Source organism: Scardinius erythrophthalmus (assembly GCF_964197995.2).
Source record: "Scardinius erythrophthalmus genome assembly, chromosome: 21".
Classification (NCBI taxonomy): domain Eukaryota; kingdom Metazoa; phylum Chordata; class Actinopteri; order Cypriniformes; family Leuciscidae; genus Scardinius; species Scardinius erythrophthalmus.
The window spans coordinates 32,910,945-32,925,283 of record NC_138241.1 but is presented as its reverse complement, the minus strand read 5'-3'; the positions used below and the strand labels follow the sequence as shown (position 1 = coordinate 32,925,283).

The following is a 14,339-nucleotide window of genomic DNA, read 5'->3' as shown; positions in this document are numbered from 1 at the left end:
AAGGCCCGTTCACACCAAGGACTATAGCTATAAAGATAACGATAAAGAAAAATTGTTCTCCATGTTAAAGAATAGCAGAGTTCACACCACAACTAACGATAAAGATATGAGGAACAATATCGTTGGGATCACTTTCAAAACGATTTTATTCCAGCTGTCGAACGATAAAACACTGACAGCCAATCAGAATCCACTCGTATTTAATGGGCTCACGCTTTTAAAATGGCAGACGACATTGTGAAGAAGTTAATCGCCGAGGTTCAGAACAATCCACCACTGTTTGACAAGTTAAGCCCCTTTTCAAGAAAATGGATATGGAAAACAATCGTTCATACCCTATGAATAAATGGTGAGAAGTATTACCTCAGAGGTAATACTGCGGATGAATATGGTTCACGGCACCTTTGAACATATGGAAATCTAAAAATAATGTAATCTGAGCATGTAAATCCAATATATTAGGCTGTTGTTTTGACTAATTGGAAACACTGATATTTTTTAAGTAATGACGTTACAAAAGTTTCAATTAATCATGATTAATGCCAGTCTGATATGGTCAAACATTGCAATTTTTTATAACTGATATTCTGGCCAAATTTACCACTAATCAACATGATTTCTTACACTAAAGGATTTAGTTCTATAAACTACACCCATTAATAAACACAGAAGGCTACTTGAAAACAAATTCAAACAATAAATTCCATTCATAAATTAATGAAACAACCCTTCACAATAGACAATGCTTTACAACAAACTCTAGAGAGCTACATATGGCAATTTATCTGTTTTATAAAATCTATATTTATGGATATGATGACTGACAAGACATGGATAAGTGATGCAATTTCCCACGAAAACCATCCCGAAAGGTCTAAAATATAAACTCTTATTATAAGCTTACCATAGTGAATGAGGGTAAGAAAAAAAAACACGTTTTGGAAGAAAGATTGATGATGTTGACTCATTTAAATGAAAAAAGTTACATGGTGTTACTTTAATCATATTTTCAAAGCAGAATTGGCATTTGCCAGATGAAGTAATCTAGCATAAGGTTTATTCTCCTCAGTGCTGTCAGCTGTGCCATGATCCTACAGCTGTTCCTGATCACAGATCAGATGTCCCGCTGCCTCAGGGATGGACACGGTTATTATGGATGAAGTAACAATCGGAATACGGATCACTTGATAAGAGATAAAATCAAAGGTGCGCACATACAAAGATCTGTCTGACTCTTTTCTATTCACACAGATTTCCAGCTATTCCTCACTCGTTCTGATGTGCACTTGCAGTTTGCCAACGGGAGACACCACAGGCCTCGAGTCTGGAAAGCCCTGGCACAGTCACAGAGGAGTCCTGATGAACACAGAGAGAAATACAGTTGGGGGGAAAAAAGTATATAAAGATGCAGATAAAGAAAGCCATTGTTCGCCACACACAAGACGCCTTTTCATTTCAGTTTGAGAAAAATAGTACATGTAAACCCTCGCAGGCAAACGGTATTTGATGTTTAATTTGCTTTATGTGATGCCACGGATGCCAGGCGGTTATTTGCGCTCATCACATGAGTGTAATCTCGCGGCGCCTACACACTGATTTTCTCCCGAAACATCCATCATCAGACAAGTCTGCAAAGGAAACTCATTCAGTATCCATCAATCTCTGGCACACAGACAGCCCTGAAAACTACTGAAATAACTGAATCCGTCTCATCTGCATTTCGCTTAAAAGAATCATTCAAATGATTCTTATATGAAAGTGAAACAGCTCTATAAAGAAGTGGACTAAGGAGGTCTACAGGCCTACATAATACCTGGAGGCTGAAGAACAGGTAGTTTTGAGCCAATCACTCTATCACAATTTGAGCCAATCACATCCTGAGCCCAAGCTGATCGTAGAGACCATTGCCGGATTTGTCACCTGTCCGAGCAGGATTCGAACCGAGGTCTCTGGCGTGGGAGCGGGCACGCTAACAAGGGCGCTAGAAACAGCAGCCGCTAGCATCAGTCACTAACACGCCTCTTGACGCCAGGGGTGTGAGGTTTACACACACAGCTCTTACTAGCCTACGTCAGTTACACTCACTTTCACCCGGGTCACGGCACCATATGTAACCAGTCCTAGTCGACACACTCTGAGATTCGGGATTCGCTAACAAGGATGCTTAAGACCGCAGACTCTAAAGTCAGTTGCTAGCGTGCCTTTTGATGCCAGGGGAGTGAGGTTTACACGCACAGCTCTTACAGGACGATGTACGCCACACTCACCCTTCTAAACCTCACTCCCATCCGGGTCACGGCACCAAATGTAACCGGTCCTACTCGACCCGCTCCGAGCGGGACTCGAACCTGCGTCTCCAGCGTGGGAGCACGCTAAACACAATCTATAAGTGTTGCATGTGAGTTTACGCAGAACACGTTATCATCTAGAAATCTTTTTGATGTGGCACAGCCAGAAATATCAGTTCCATACATTGTTTTCACTTGAACTCACAACATTGCATGTTCAACGGGTGTTCTCTACTCCCTAATAAAATAAATACTCGTAATAAAACCCTAATTTTACATTTGCATTACATTTTGCAAATCAGCATATTAGAATGATTTCCTGAGGGATCATGTGACACTGAAGACTGGAGTAATGATGCTGAAAATACAGCTTTGATCACAGGAAAAATTAACATTTAACAATAAAAAAATCTAATAAAATAAAAAACAGAACGATTGTACTATATTATTACAATTTAAAATAACTTTTTTTCTAATCAAATAAATGAAGCCTTAGTGAGCATAAGAGACTTTCAAAAACATAAAAAAAAACTTACCGATCCTTAACTTATTTGATTGGTAGTGTATTTTCATACATATTGCATATCACAAAAAAACTACTACACACAGTATTCTCTATATATACACATTAAAAAAATATCTATCTATCTATCTATCTATCTATCTATCTATCTATCTATCTATCTATCTATCTATCTATCTATCTATCTATCTATCTATCTATCTATCTATATATATATATATATATATTTGGCTTGATTTCCAAACCCAGGCAACCAAATAGAGCGACAGATAAATCTAAAGGTTAACACACATAATCGGTCCAATCCTCCAGAAACAGAACAAGACTTCCTTCCGGTGATTGGGAAGGGCCATTGGGATCGTAAAGCAGGCACCAGTCAGACATGACGCGCCTCTGTGGTAACCAGTAAAAACACCCCCAGCACTGTTTCAGTCATGACTGCGGCGGCTCTTGTGGATTGTGACACATGGTTTTGAGGAGAAACTGTTGAATGGCATTCTTTCTCACAATGGAAGCCCGATTTCTCCATATTTGAAAAAAGAGGTCTATATGAAGAACTCAAGTCAAAGTTGCCCAATGAGCAGCTCAGATATCAAAGGGTTTGATTTGTGTGGCCCCCTTCATCTCATCACCCGCAGCCAATACTGCCACTGAGAACAAAAGCAGGAAATCATAAACACGCACAGCTCTAATTCTCAACACACCGAGCTTTGAAAGCAGCCGCCCAAAGACAATTACCCCTGCTCCCCCCACAGGGATAATTCATAACATATTCATTTATGCAGATGCCAGAGATCTCTGATACACGTTCAGTCCTATGATTTTTGCTTGTGGATTTGAACTTGATGAATGCAAATTTGATGAACCGTTTACTTTAAATCATACTTGAAAATGCTGTGATGATGCTTTATTATTGATATGATTTACAGTAACAGACAGTTACAACAGTCTGGGAAGATCTGTGATTCGCTTTGAAGTTGGTTCAGGTCACAAGCCTCTTCTCTTATCTTACGACGCTTAAGGGCAACGATGACGGAGATAACACAATAATTGACACTTTGATGTTGAAGGAATCTTCAATAAAAGATAAACGACCACGTCGAGTTCTCACACTCACTGATGTAGCCGCTTAAATCGCTCTCTCTTTCCCCGATATATGCATGCAATAATTCAATTTGGATTGAATTATTGCAGATTAATAAACACCCCAGGTGGTCAATGTGGCTCTTACACCTCAAGTGTTCAATGATATTCTAATAATGCTAAATAAAACAGTCTGGAATCAATTTCCTTTAATTAATACACGATAAACAAATGAACGTTTTCATTCCTAAAATGCACTTGTGTTTAGAACGACTTCTTTATGCCACCGGTGAAGTAATAAACAGCCATTACTAGCATTATTATTTTAGTATTATTTATAAAATATTATAGTATTTATTCATATTTTAAATTAGCTTAGATTTTTATCATTTCAATTTAGTTTTAGTAATTGTAATTGTAATTTGTATTATTTTTCTAAATAGCTTTGTTTTTATTTTGTCATTTTAGTACTTTAACAAATGTATTACAATTATTTGCCAAAGCTTCTCGTATACGTTTTTTTAAGTAGAAGTTTTTCACCAAGTATTTCAGCTTAATTCAATTTTATAATTCAGCTATTGTCAGCATTTAGAACTGAATAGTTACTACTAAATGAATACTGAACAGTATATACTATAATATGGCCAAATATTGTGATTTAAAACCTTCAGTAGGCATTATTCTATCATGAACGTTTCAAACAATAGTAAGTTTCCATGTGAACATCACTTTGCATATGAGTGGTGTCCAGATACCGTCTTGAAACGTAAATTAAATTTAGTTGAACAACAACTTTCCAGTCACATCTGTTAACCAACCAGAATCAAAAAATCACCAAACATCATAAAGCCCCATTAAAGTCAATTGTGTTTGATATGAAATTGCTTTATTGAAGTAAATGTCAACTGCTGCGGAAACTACTGAATTTACACACACTAAAGCGAAACTCTGACAGGTAGAAATCTGCTTTCCCACTGCAGGCAAATCATTTTGCCGGAATGAAAACTTTTCTAAAATACAATATGAAGAGAGAGAAAAAAAAAAAAGTACCACCGTAGAGGAGAAAAACCTCAATGGAGCACATCTTAAAAATATATGCGAATGACTTCTTAGCGGATGGAGGCTTGGAGTCGATAGTAACAGTCTCTACACGGCTGTTCCTCTCTCCAGGTTCTGCTTGATCTCTGCGGTGTATTTCCCGTAGAAACGTTCAGCCTTCTTGTTGAACTTGGCGTTCCTCTCGTTGATGTAATCGATGTCAGCATCGTCGTTGTAGGCCCTGCGGCGACTGTATTTCGAGCGCTTTTCAATCCTAAACACACAAGAACACATTAATGGAGATAACATGCACATATTTGAACTCTAAAAAGGGTTGGAAAATAGTAACAAAATTAAAATAAAAAATAAAAATCAATCTGAAGAACCAGAATGAAAGAACTAAAACACAAAAACCTAGTTACAAATAATCCACACTGTTTTTCAGCAAACAAATCATTAAAACGATTAATTACCGATTAATCAGTAATGGATTCATTAAAACGAATGGTTTAAACTGATTCACAAAAAAACAAACTTAAAGAACTGAATCGCTGTTTTTGATACTGAAGTTTAAATCAGAGATTAATATTTCATCTAATATTATAAATATTAGATGAATTTTTTTTTTTAAAGTTGCCTCGGCAACTAATTGAAATAAAATAGGTGAAGTTGAAGAACTAAAATTACTAGAGATGCACCGATACTAAATTTCTCTGCCAATACCGATATCAGATTATTCAGAATATCTGCCGATACCGATGCCTATAGTTTGATTTACTTAAGGAAAAAGATCTTTCCTAACTAATGCTTTGTGTAAACTATGAAGGAAACCCTCTCATTTGGTACATTATTATATTATTAGAGGTTACAATTAACAACAGAGCTATTATACTCAACTGCTATTTATTTTCAGATGTAATAATTACACTCAAATAAAAACTATATATATAAAAAAAAACTGTTTAACTTAGTGTAACCCAGTTGCACATAGTAGTTTTCATAAACACTTGTCTTTATGGCAAGTTCATGCGAACATGCATATATCATACATACACAATTAACAGTAAATGATCTCCTCTCCAGTGTTTCTTTAATAGCTAACTAACAAACTGTGAACACTGGAGAACTTTCCTGAGGTATATGCAACGTTACGTGACATTGTTCATGAGCTGTTTTATTGCCATCTTTCTGCGGTTGAAACACAGATTGAGTGATTGCACGAGACATGATTCATTTTGGCAAGTTGTACATTGTATCTTTCAAAATACCTTTTGATGTTCATGCATGTTTTTATCATGCTATAACATGTATTAAAGTGGAAGAAAAGACTCCTGCTATAGCACGAGGCGCTACAGCGATCTGTCATGTCACATTTAAGAGCGTCAAAGCGCTACTGTTTGAATTTCGTGATAAAATGGGCAGAATTTGAAAGCTGAGACTGTTTCTTATCAGAAGTAAAAAGCTCTTCACGATTATTGGATGGAAGGCGCGCGCTACAAATAATGTTTGGTGTAGGGAAAAAACACGGATCTGGCAGCTCTGGCTTGAACTACGGGTGATTCATAGGGTCAAATAGAGTTTTAACTTATGTCGCGTTAACTTCGACAGCCCTAAATTCAACACAAGAGAGGATTTCTTTACACACAGTATTCACTTCACTTAACAGACACTTTCTTCTGCCCCTTTCTGATTGACAGGATGTAATCAGTCGATAGTGAAAATTATTGCTTTTATCGGCTGATACTGATTATTGGCATTGATACATCTGTGCATCCCAAAAAATGACTAAGACAAATCACAAAAAAAACCCTCTTTAAAAAAAATATTAAATCAAATACTACAAAATATTGACAAATACTATAATAGTATATAAATTATACAAAAATAACACTGTCTTTAGGAACAGTAAAAAAAAAAAAGAAGCACATTACAATTTGACATCATCAAAATCATCACAGAAGCACCACACATCTGATAAATTACCCAGTTATATATACTCTTTAGCCATTCACTTCTAAAAGTTTGATGCTTCAACAGACAATGTCAGTTTAGTCCATCAAAGAGACTCGCACGCCCCCCCCCCCCACGCACACACACACACACACAGACGTTTCTTCAAACATCTTCAAAGAGTGTTTGTGCGTCACAATCTGGCAGCCGTAGCCCTGTCTAATGTTTCTCAGAAGCTAAAAGCAGCTCCTCCAAAATAGAAGAATGCCTTCTCACGCATAAACAAACCCTCGGCGGCACACACACGCATGTGCGACAGGCACGCAACGGCACAAACACATCTGGAGCGAGGAGCAAACACACACCAGGAGGCTGAGCTCTCAAACATCACATTGAAAAGAGCCGCTATCTGCTGTGTCTGATTCTTACTGTTTCTCCACGTCGTCCACCATGCGGTCGATGCTCTCTTTAGAGGGAACGTGAGTGCCGTGAATCAGACTGTTGGACGTGGGGTGGAAATCTTCTCCACTAGGAGTAAATGAAATCATACAAAATCATCAACTTCTTATTTGTATATATAGTGTGTAGTTTATGCACCACTAGCATCAGCAGAACAGACACGAAATGTGACCTTTGACTCACTTTCTAATCTTCATTAGACTTTTCCTCATTCACTTTTGAAGATGCGCCACACCAGACGTAATGTCATTAAATGCATATTCATTGGTATGAATGCCTCATAATTAAAAGACTTCAGAAGACTTGCAATATAGTGCACAAGTTGTATCGACTTACATTTTTTTAATTTATTGTCATTTTGGAAGGCTGACAAATATCAATCCCCATTCACTTTCATTATAATGCAAAAAAAAAAACACTATTATATTATATTTTATGAGACAAAAAACCTTCATATGACTAAATAAAACAGTTATTGCTCAAGGATTCCAGTATCAATCCATATTCTTAAATAAAGCTGCAAAATTTGGGAAAAGATGTGACTTAAAATGTGGCTTTAAAAAAAGCTCCAGGTTTGCTGGGCTGCACAATTTAATAATAAAAAAAATGTGATATCAATATGACTATAATAATAACATTTTATAGTAAAACTGCAAAAAGAACAGGGTGTAAAAGAAGCTCTTCACTCTAAAACATGCAGCATATATTTGTTTAATTACACCGCAGGCGTTGCGATTTGATAATTGCACTAATCCACAATGTGATTTCAGTGTTGAATTAGAGTCTCGATAGAGTGTGTGCATATTTCAGAGGATGAATGAGAATAAATAAAGTCTCACCACTCCTCTCTCTGTCTCTCATAGTTGTCCATATCTGGCTTGATCTGTCTCGTCAGTCTCTGGTACTGTCTCAACTGGGCCTCAGCGTACCCTACACACACACACACACACACGAATAAAAACACATATCCAGCTGTGGGGGTCTGGAAAAAGGGTCTTACAAGGAGAAGCAGAAGGAAAATTATAATAATTGCCAGAACCAATGATAACCAGGCGTGAAACACAAGCTCTGCATGTTTTCATTTTCACATTTTTAGCATCACACATGGCAGCCACATTCCCTCTTTCTCTCAGCCAATCAATCAAGACTGCTTAATAATATTCATGATGTAACTGAGATGAGTGTTTTATACCGGAGAACCCTGGATCAGGGTTTCTCTTCTTTTTCTTTCTCTCCCATCTCTCTGCATCTTCAGCGCTGATCTCCAGGAGCTTCACACGGTTGTAGTCCTCGCCCCGCTCCGCACACTCCTGACACACAGACAGAAATCACTGCGTTACACACTCGTCCTCACAGACTGCATAATCAGAATCAGGGCTTGATTGATGACAGCAAATAACAGATACAATTTTTTTTTTAAAATAATACTTTTTTTTCAGTAACAGTGCATTATATTGACTAAAAGTGACAGTAAAGACATTATAATTTACAAAAGATTTCTATTTCAAATAAATGCTATTCTTTTAATCTTTATATTTTTTTCATCAAATTCAATTCACATTTATTTATCAAAGAATCCTGAAAAAAAAAATCACTGGTTTTTTTCAACTGTTTTAACAATGATAATAATCAGAAATGTTATTATAAACATATTAGAGTGATTTCTGAAGGATCATGTGACACTGAAGACTGGAGTAATGATGATGAAAATTCAGCTTTGCATCACAGGAATAAATTATATTTTAAAATATATTCAAATAGAAAACAGTTATTTTAAATTTGTAATAATATTTTACAATATTACTGTTTTTACTGTGTTTTTCCATTCAATAAATGCAGCCTTGGTGGGCATTCAATGAAACTCAAAAACATAAAAAAAAAATCTTACAAACTCCAAACTTTGAATGGCAGTGTATGTACAGAAAAAAAATGGAAATTAAATGAACACTTATTTTACACAATATTTATTCAAAAGTCACCGATTCAAATTCAAAGATTGCTGTTAGGGACCAACGCTGAGTAATAGTCTGACCCTTGCTGATGACATAGGAGATTAAAATCAAAGACAGATATGAGCATTCGCAAATAGCGTGAGTGTTTGTGTTGTCATTATTATTGCAGAAACAACACACTGCAGGTCTGAATCCAAGTCCTGTACCTTCTTCTTTTGGTCCACCACGAGTTCATACTCTAGACGAGCTTTCTTGGCCTCCCAGTTTGAGGGCAGCTTCAGTCTCTTGTCCTCCTCCACCACCTCCTGATGATTCAGCTTACGGGCCTCATTCTACCAACAGAACACATTCACATTTCATACGGATGTAATAGAGCAGGTTCTGTTGTGCCGTGTCAACAGTTTTCACCCAAAGCAACAACAGCACAGAGTTTGCTCTCGATCTACACCAACTACACTAAAGGTCTTTACACATGACTTACATCAGGCATGCGACACATGCCTCACAAAGTAGACTCTAAGTAGACTAGTAGACTAAAGGCCCGTTCACACCAAGCACGATAACTATAAAGATAACGATAAAGATAACTATATATGTGTCCACACCAACAACGGCATTTTTATTCTAAGCACGCGCGCGCCCGCGCTGCGGTTTCAAAGTAGCGAAAATGGATGACCTGCTAGAATGAATTCTGATTGGCTGTCAGTGTTTTATCATTTGACAGCTGGAAAAAAATCTTTCTGAAAGTGATCCCAACGATATCGTTCCTCATATCTTTATCGTTATAGTTGGGGTGTGAACTCTGTTATTCTTTAATATGGAGAACGATTTTTAGAATTATATCTTTATAGTTATCGTCCTTGATGTGAACGGGCCTTAAGACTCTCCTCTTAAAGGTGCAGTAAGCGATTTCTGAGAAACACTGTTGAAAGTGGATCAGACCGAGCACCACAACACACCAATTGTAGCCAATCAGAATTAAGGGGTGTGTCCACTCATGATGGGTCATAGAGAGAGAGAGTGAGCAAGAGGGAGATTTGAAGACTGTAGAAAGAGAGATGGCTGAGAGACATTACATAAGAGAAAAGGTCAGAGAAATATCACTGGAGAAAGAAGTGTTATGATTAGGCAAGATGATCAGCACTGGAGAGACCCAAGCAGGAAGACCTGATAATGGAAGCAGAGGTTGCGTTGTTTCTGCTCCATGCCTGAGTAACAATGGTTTTGTCATTTCACAGAACCAAGCTGTTGTTGTAATGTTAGCTACAGTAACAGGACAGTTTACTTTTGAGTGTCGTTGTTTGTCTGGAGCTGGAGTGCTGTTGGTGACTAATAACCAACTCTTGCTTGTTTATACTATACTTGTGTACTGTATGTTCATTTTTTGTTCTTCCTTGCCGTTCACTCGTCATCTTCGCTTTATTGCTTGTGAAGCAGTATTTTGCTTTGCTTCAGCTATGATAAAGAGACATCCACTCTTGCATTGCGTATTCATGCATTTTGGGGGCGGGAGAATGAAGGGAAGAGTGTGTTTGTTTGTGTAATTTCAAATATCAACAGTGTTTTTCAGAAATCGCTTACTGCACCTTTAAGACAAGAGATTGCAAGTGAATAGGGTAGAAAATCACAACTAATAGATCTCAACATACTTCCTCAGTTGATTAATGACAGTACATTAAAACAATTAGTTTGATTTGTTCAGAAGTTTTCTGAAATGTTGTTTAAATATGCAATTGATGCATTATCTCAGTGGTTCTCCAAACATTTTGTATGTCTCCCTCATCTATCACACCGAATTCAACTCATGAGCTTAGTAGAGACTGCAAGACCTGAAATGGGTGTGAGAAATACAGGGAGTAGGGCTGTGCAATTAATTGAATTTCGATTTCGATTTTTGCTCCCAACGATCACCAAAATAGTATAATCGAGTAAAAACGATTATTTTGCCATGTTCTGTTTTGAAAGAACGCTCTTATTTTGTCTTGTGTTCTGAATGACGCACGCACGCGCACATCCGCCCCTCCCGATGCCATAAACTCTCTCAGCTTGAATGTTTAAAATGATAAAACTTAAAAAGAAGTGAAAATGATCAACTTTAGTTACGATGCAATGCTGGCCCGATTGTGCAAGTGACAGTTCCGTCATGTCCCGACTCCTAAACGCGAGAGTGTAGTTTCGACGCTTGCTTTGTCGAACACATTTTGAGAGACGGAGAGTGAGAAGACGCAGGTTTGTGAAATTGCGTCTTGGAGAAAGTTTTAAAATGATTGATTTGATTTTATAATCTGTGTGGATTCATTTAGGCTACTCATACAATCTACATGCTAAAGTGAATCAATGTTTGCGGGGGAATCTCCCGCATTATAAGTGGTAGACCTGCAGGAATTATTAAAGTACTCATTTAAGTATTATCTGTTATATATTATTTATTTTAATGGTTCTAAAAGTACAATCAATGTTCAAATTTTGATTTTTTTTAAAGAATTGTTGAAAGGTGTCTTTGGTAACACTTTACAATAAGGTTCATTAATTAGCATTAGTTAACTACCTTTGTTAAGATTAACTAATAATGAACAATACTTCTACAGCATTTACTAATCTTAGTTAATATTAATTTCACCATTTACTAATACGTTATTAAAATGAAAGGTTGTATTTGTTAAAATTAGTTAATGCACTGTAAACTAACATGAACAAACAATGAACAGCTGTATTTTTATTAACTAACATTAAAAAAAGATTAATAAATACTGTAACAAATGTATTTCTCATCGTTAGTTCATGTTAGTTAATACATTAACTAATGTTAACTAATTAACATTATTGTAAAGTGTTACCGTGTCTTTTTAATAAATGCAACACGTTCCCAAAGTCATGTGAAATAATCATGTTACACAATCGTGATTTCAATACTGACAAAATAATCGTGATTATGATTTTTTCCATAATCGAGCAGCCCTTTTGGAGACATACAAAATGTGCAGGGCTGGTGGTATCCCAGGACAGTTTTGAGAACCACTGCATTATCTAATTAAATATGAACCAATTTGCATTAATTTCCTTTGTTCGGAAGAGGATATTTATGATTTAGTAAATAAGAAAAAACTCATTTTGAGAAAACAGCCTTTAAAGATATGCATTGTAATTTAAATCTTCAGAAGCACGTTACATAAAAAGTGTGAAAAAATAAACACTTAAATGTGTTTTTTTCTGCTCACCTGAAATAAGACATGTTGTGGAAGCAAAATAGACAGAAATCGACCAGTGCATGAAAAAAATATAGTATTTTGCCGTTAAATCCAATTACAAGTGGCAACAGGAGACAAATGTTGCTACCAGGTGACATCTGACCACTTGTGAATGTGATATATTATCAAATCACCCAAGACAGATGTTAATGACAGATTTAAACTGGACATTGGCTATAATAAATGGTCTCGGTTTAAACTGGGCATTGGCTATAATAAATGGTCTCGGTTTAATTATTTCACTGATATGAGGAAAATGTTTACCCTCTTGAAATGAAGCTCTCTGAACTTTCTGAGTCTCTCTTCCCTCTTCAGCGCTGCTGGAGTCTCTGCGGATTCCTCTTCACTGCTGGGAGCAACAACCTGAACGGGGAAGATAGCAATGACCGCATTCAGGGCTTAATAATATCACTGAAATCTCAGATACTGAACATCCGAGACTGATGTTAGCATTATTAGCCATGACAATAAGAATAGTGTTCTGACAACAGATAACCGATAATTCCACGGTTATAATAACTATTCAACAACATAACACATATATAAATAAACAATAAAGACGTCTGTTAGATTAACACTCAAAGTATTTGGAATCTCGTATTTTGTTTACCTCTGCGCTAGCGGCCATGTTGCTTCTCTTAAGGAGGAAGTACGTCACACAATTCAGTTCGACCGAGAACTAAACACTTAATATGTAGTTCCGCTTTCTTAATCGGATAATATATAATAATATTAAATAATATGAGGGGAAACGGTTTTGAATCAAGTATAATAATACCCCTCACTCTTTAGATGTACTGTAACCTTAACCTGATGGCTTAACAGGGTGAATGAAGTTGCAGTTCGAACACAATGGCGACTCATCTCGACTCATCTGTTATGCGCCATTAACATAAACTGCACTGCTCATCTGCTCTGCTCTGATTATGTATAATTAAGTTCTTTTTAAGAGGATGTAATTAACTAGAGTTTACAATTTTAGATTAAAGCAACCTCTAGATCAGAAGCTACACTAATGAACTGATGTGCTTGTTCTGCAATCCAGATGGTACAAAAACCAAACCACCCTCAAACACAAGACCTAACATCAAGTGATGGCTTTTTATGATATTTCATATATTCCACATCAGGAAAATAAGTTATTTTTTATGAATATTAAGCATAGAGAGAAATTTATGAGAAGTCTATCTATCTGTCTGTCTGTCTGTCTGTCTGTCTCTCTCTCTCTCTCTCTCTCTCTCTCTCTCTCTCTCTCTCTCTCTCTCTCTCTCTCTCTCTCTATCTATCTATCTATCTATCTATCTATCTATCTATCTATCTATCTATCTATCTATCTATCTATCTATCTAAGCTGAAAATAAATAAATAAATAATTAAATTTGAATGGTAGTCAATGGAGAATGATTCTCTTTGTTGTCAGGGGGTGTGTATAGTTCCAGAATCCACCAGCAGGGGCTAAATGAACCAAGCTAACTAGGCAACTAGATAACCTTCAACTATTAATCTTCATTAGTCACATGGCATGTACAGCTCAAGTGTCTGACTCAAAATATTCTGGAATATTTCAAGTCTTGTACATCCAGGAAGGACACGCATCATGTTAAAGGAGAAGTTCACTTTTAAAATGAAAATTCTGTCATCATATACTCACCCTCATGTTGTTTCAAACCTGTATGAATTTCTTTCATAGATTTCGTATATTTTTTTCCTACTATGGAAGTCAATGGGACCCAAAAACTGTCTGGTTACTGATAATCTTCTAAATATCTTCTTTTCTGTTCAGCAGAAGAAAGAAATT

The 14,339-nt window shown here is 36.5% G+C and overlaps 1 protein-coding gene across 1 annotated transcript; it reads right to left on the bottom strand.

Moving 5' to 3' along the window:
- Nucleotides 1-4,352: 4,352 nt before the first annotated feature.
- On the bottom strand, nucleotides 4,353-13,449 carry syf2 (SYF2 pre-mRNA-splicing factor). Its single transcript, XM_081350881.1, has 7 exons — nucleotides 13,152-13,449; nucleotides 12,806-12,904; nucleotides 9,500-9,625; nucleotides 8,534-8,651; nucleotides 8,181-8,271; nucleotides 7,312-7,410; nucleotides 4,353-5,206 (listed from the first exon to the last, which is right to left on the bottom strand). Exons 1-7 carry the CDS (start codon nucleotides 13,167-13,169, stop codon nucleotides 5,041-5,043), a joined length of 717 nt encoding a protein of 238 aa, XP_081207007.1. The 5' UTR covers nucleotides 13,170-13,449; the 3' UTR covers nucleotides 4,353-5,040.
- Between the last annotated feature and the right edge of the window lie 890 nt (nucleotides 13,450-14,339).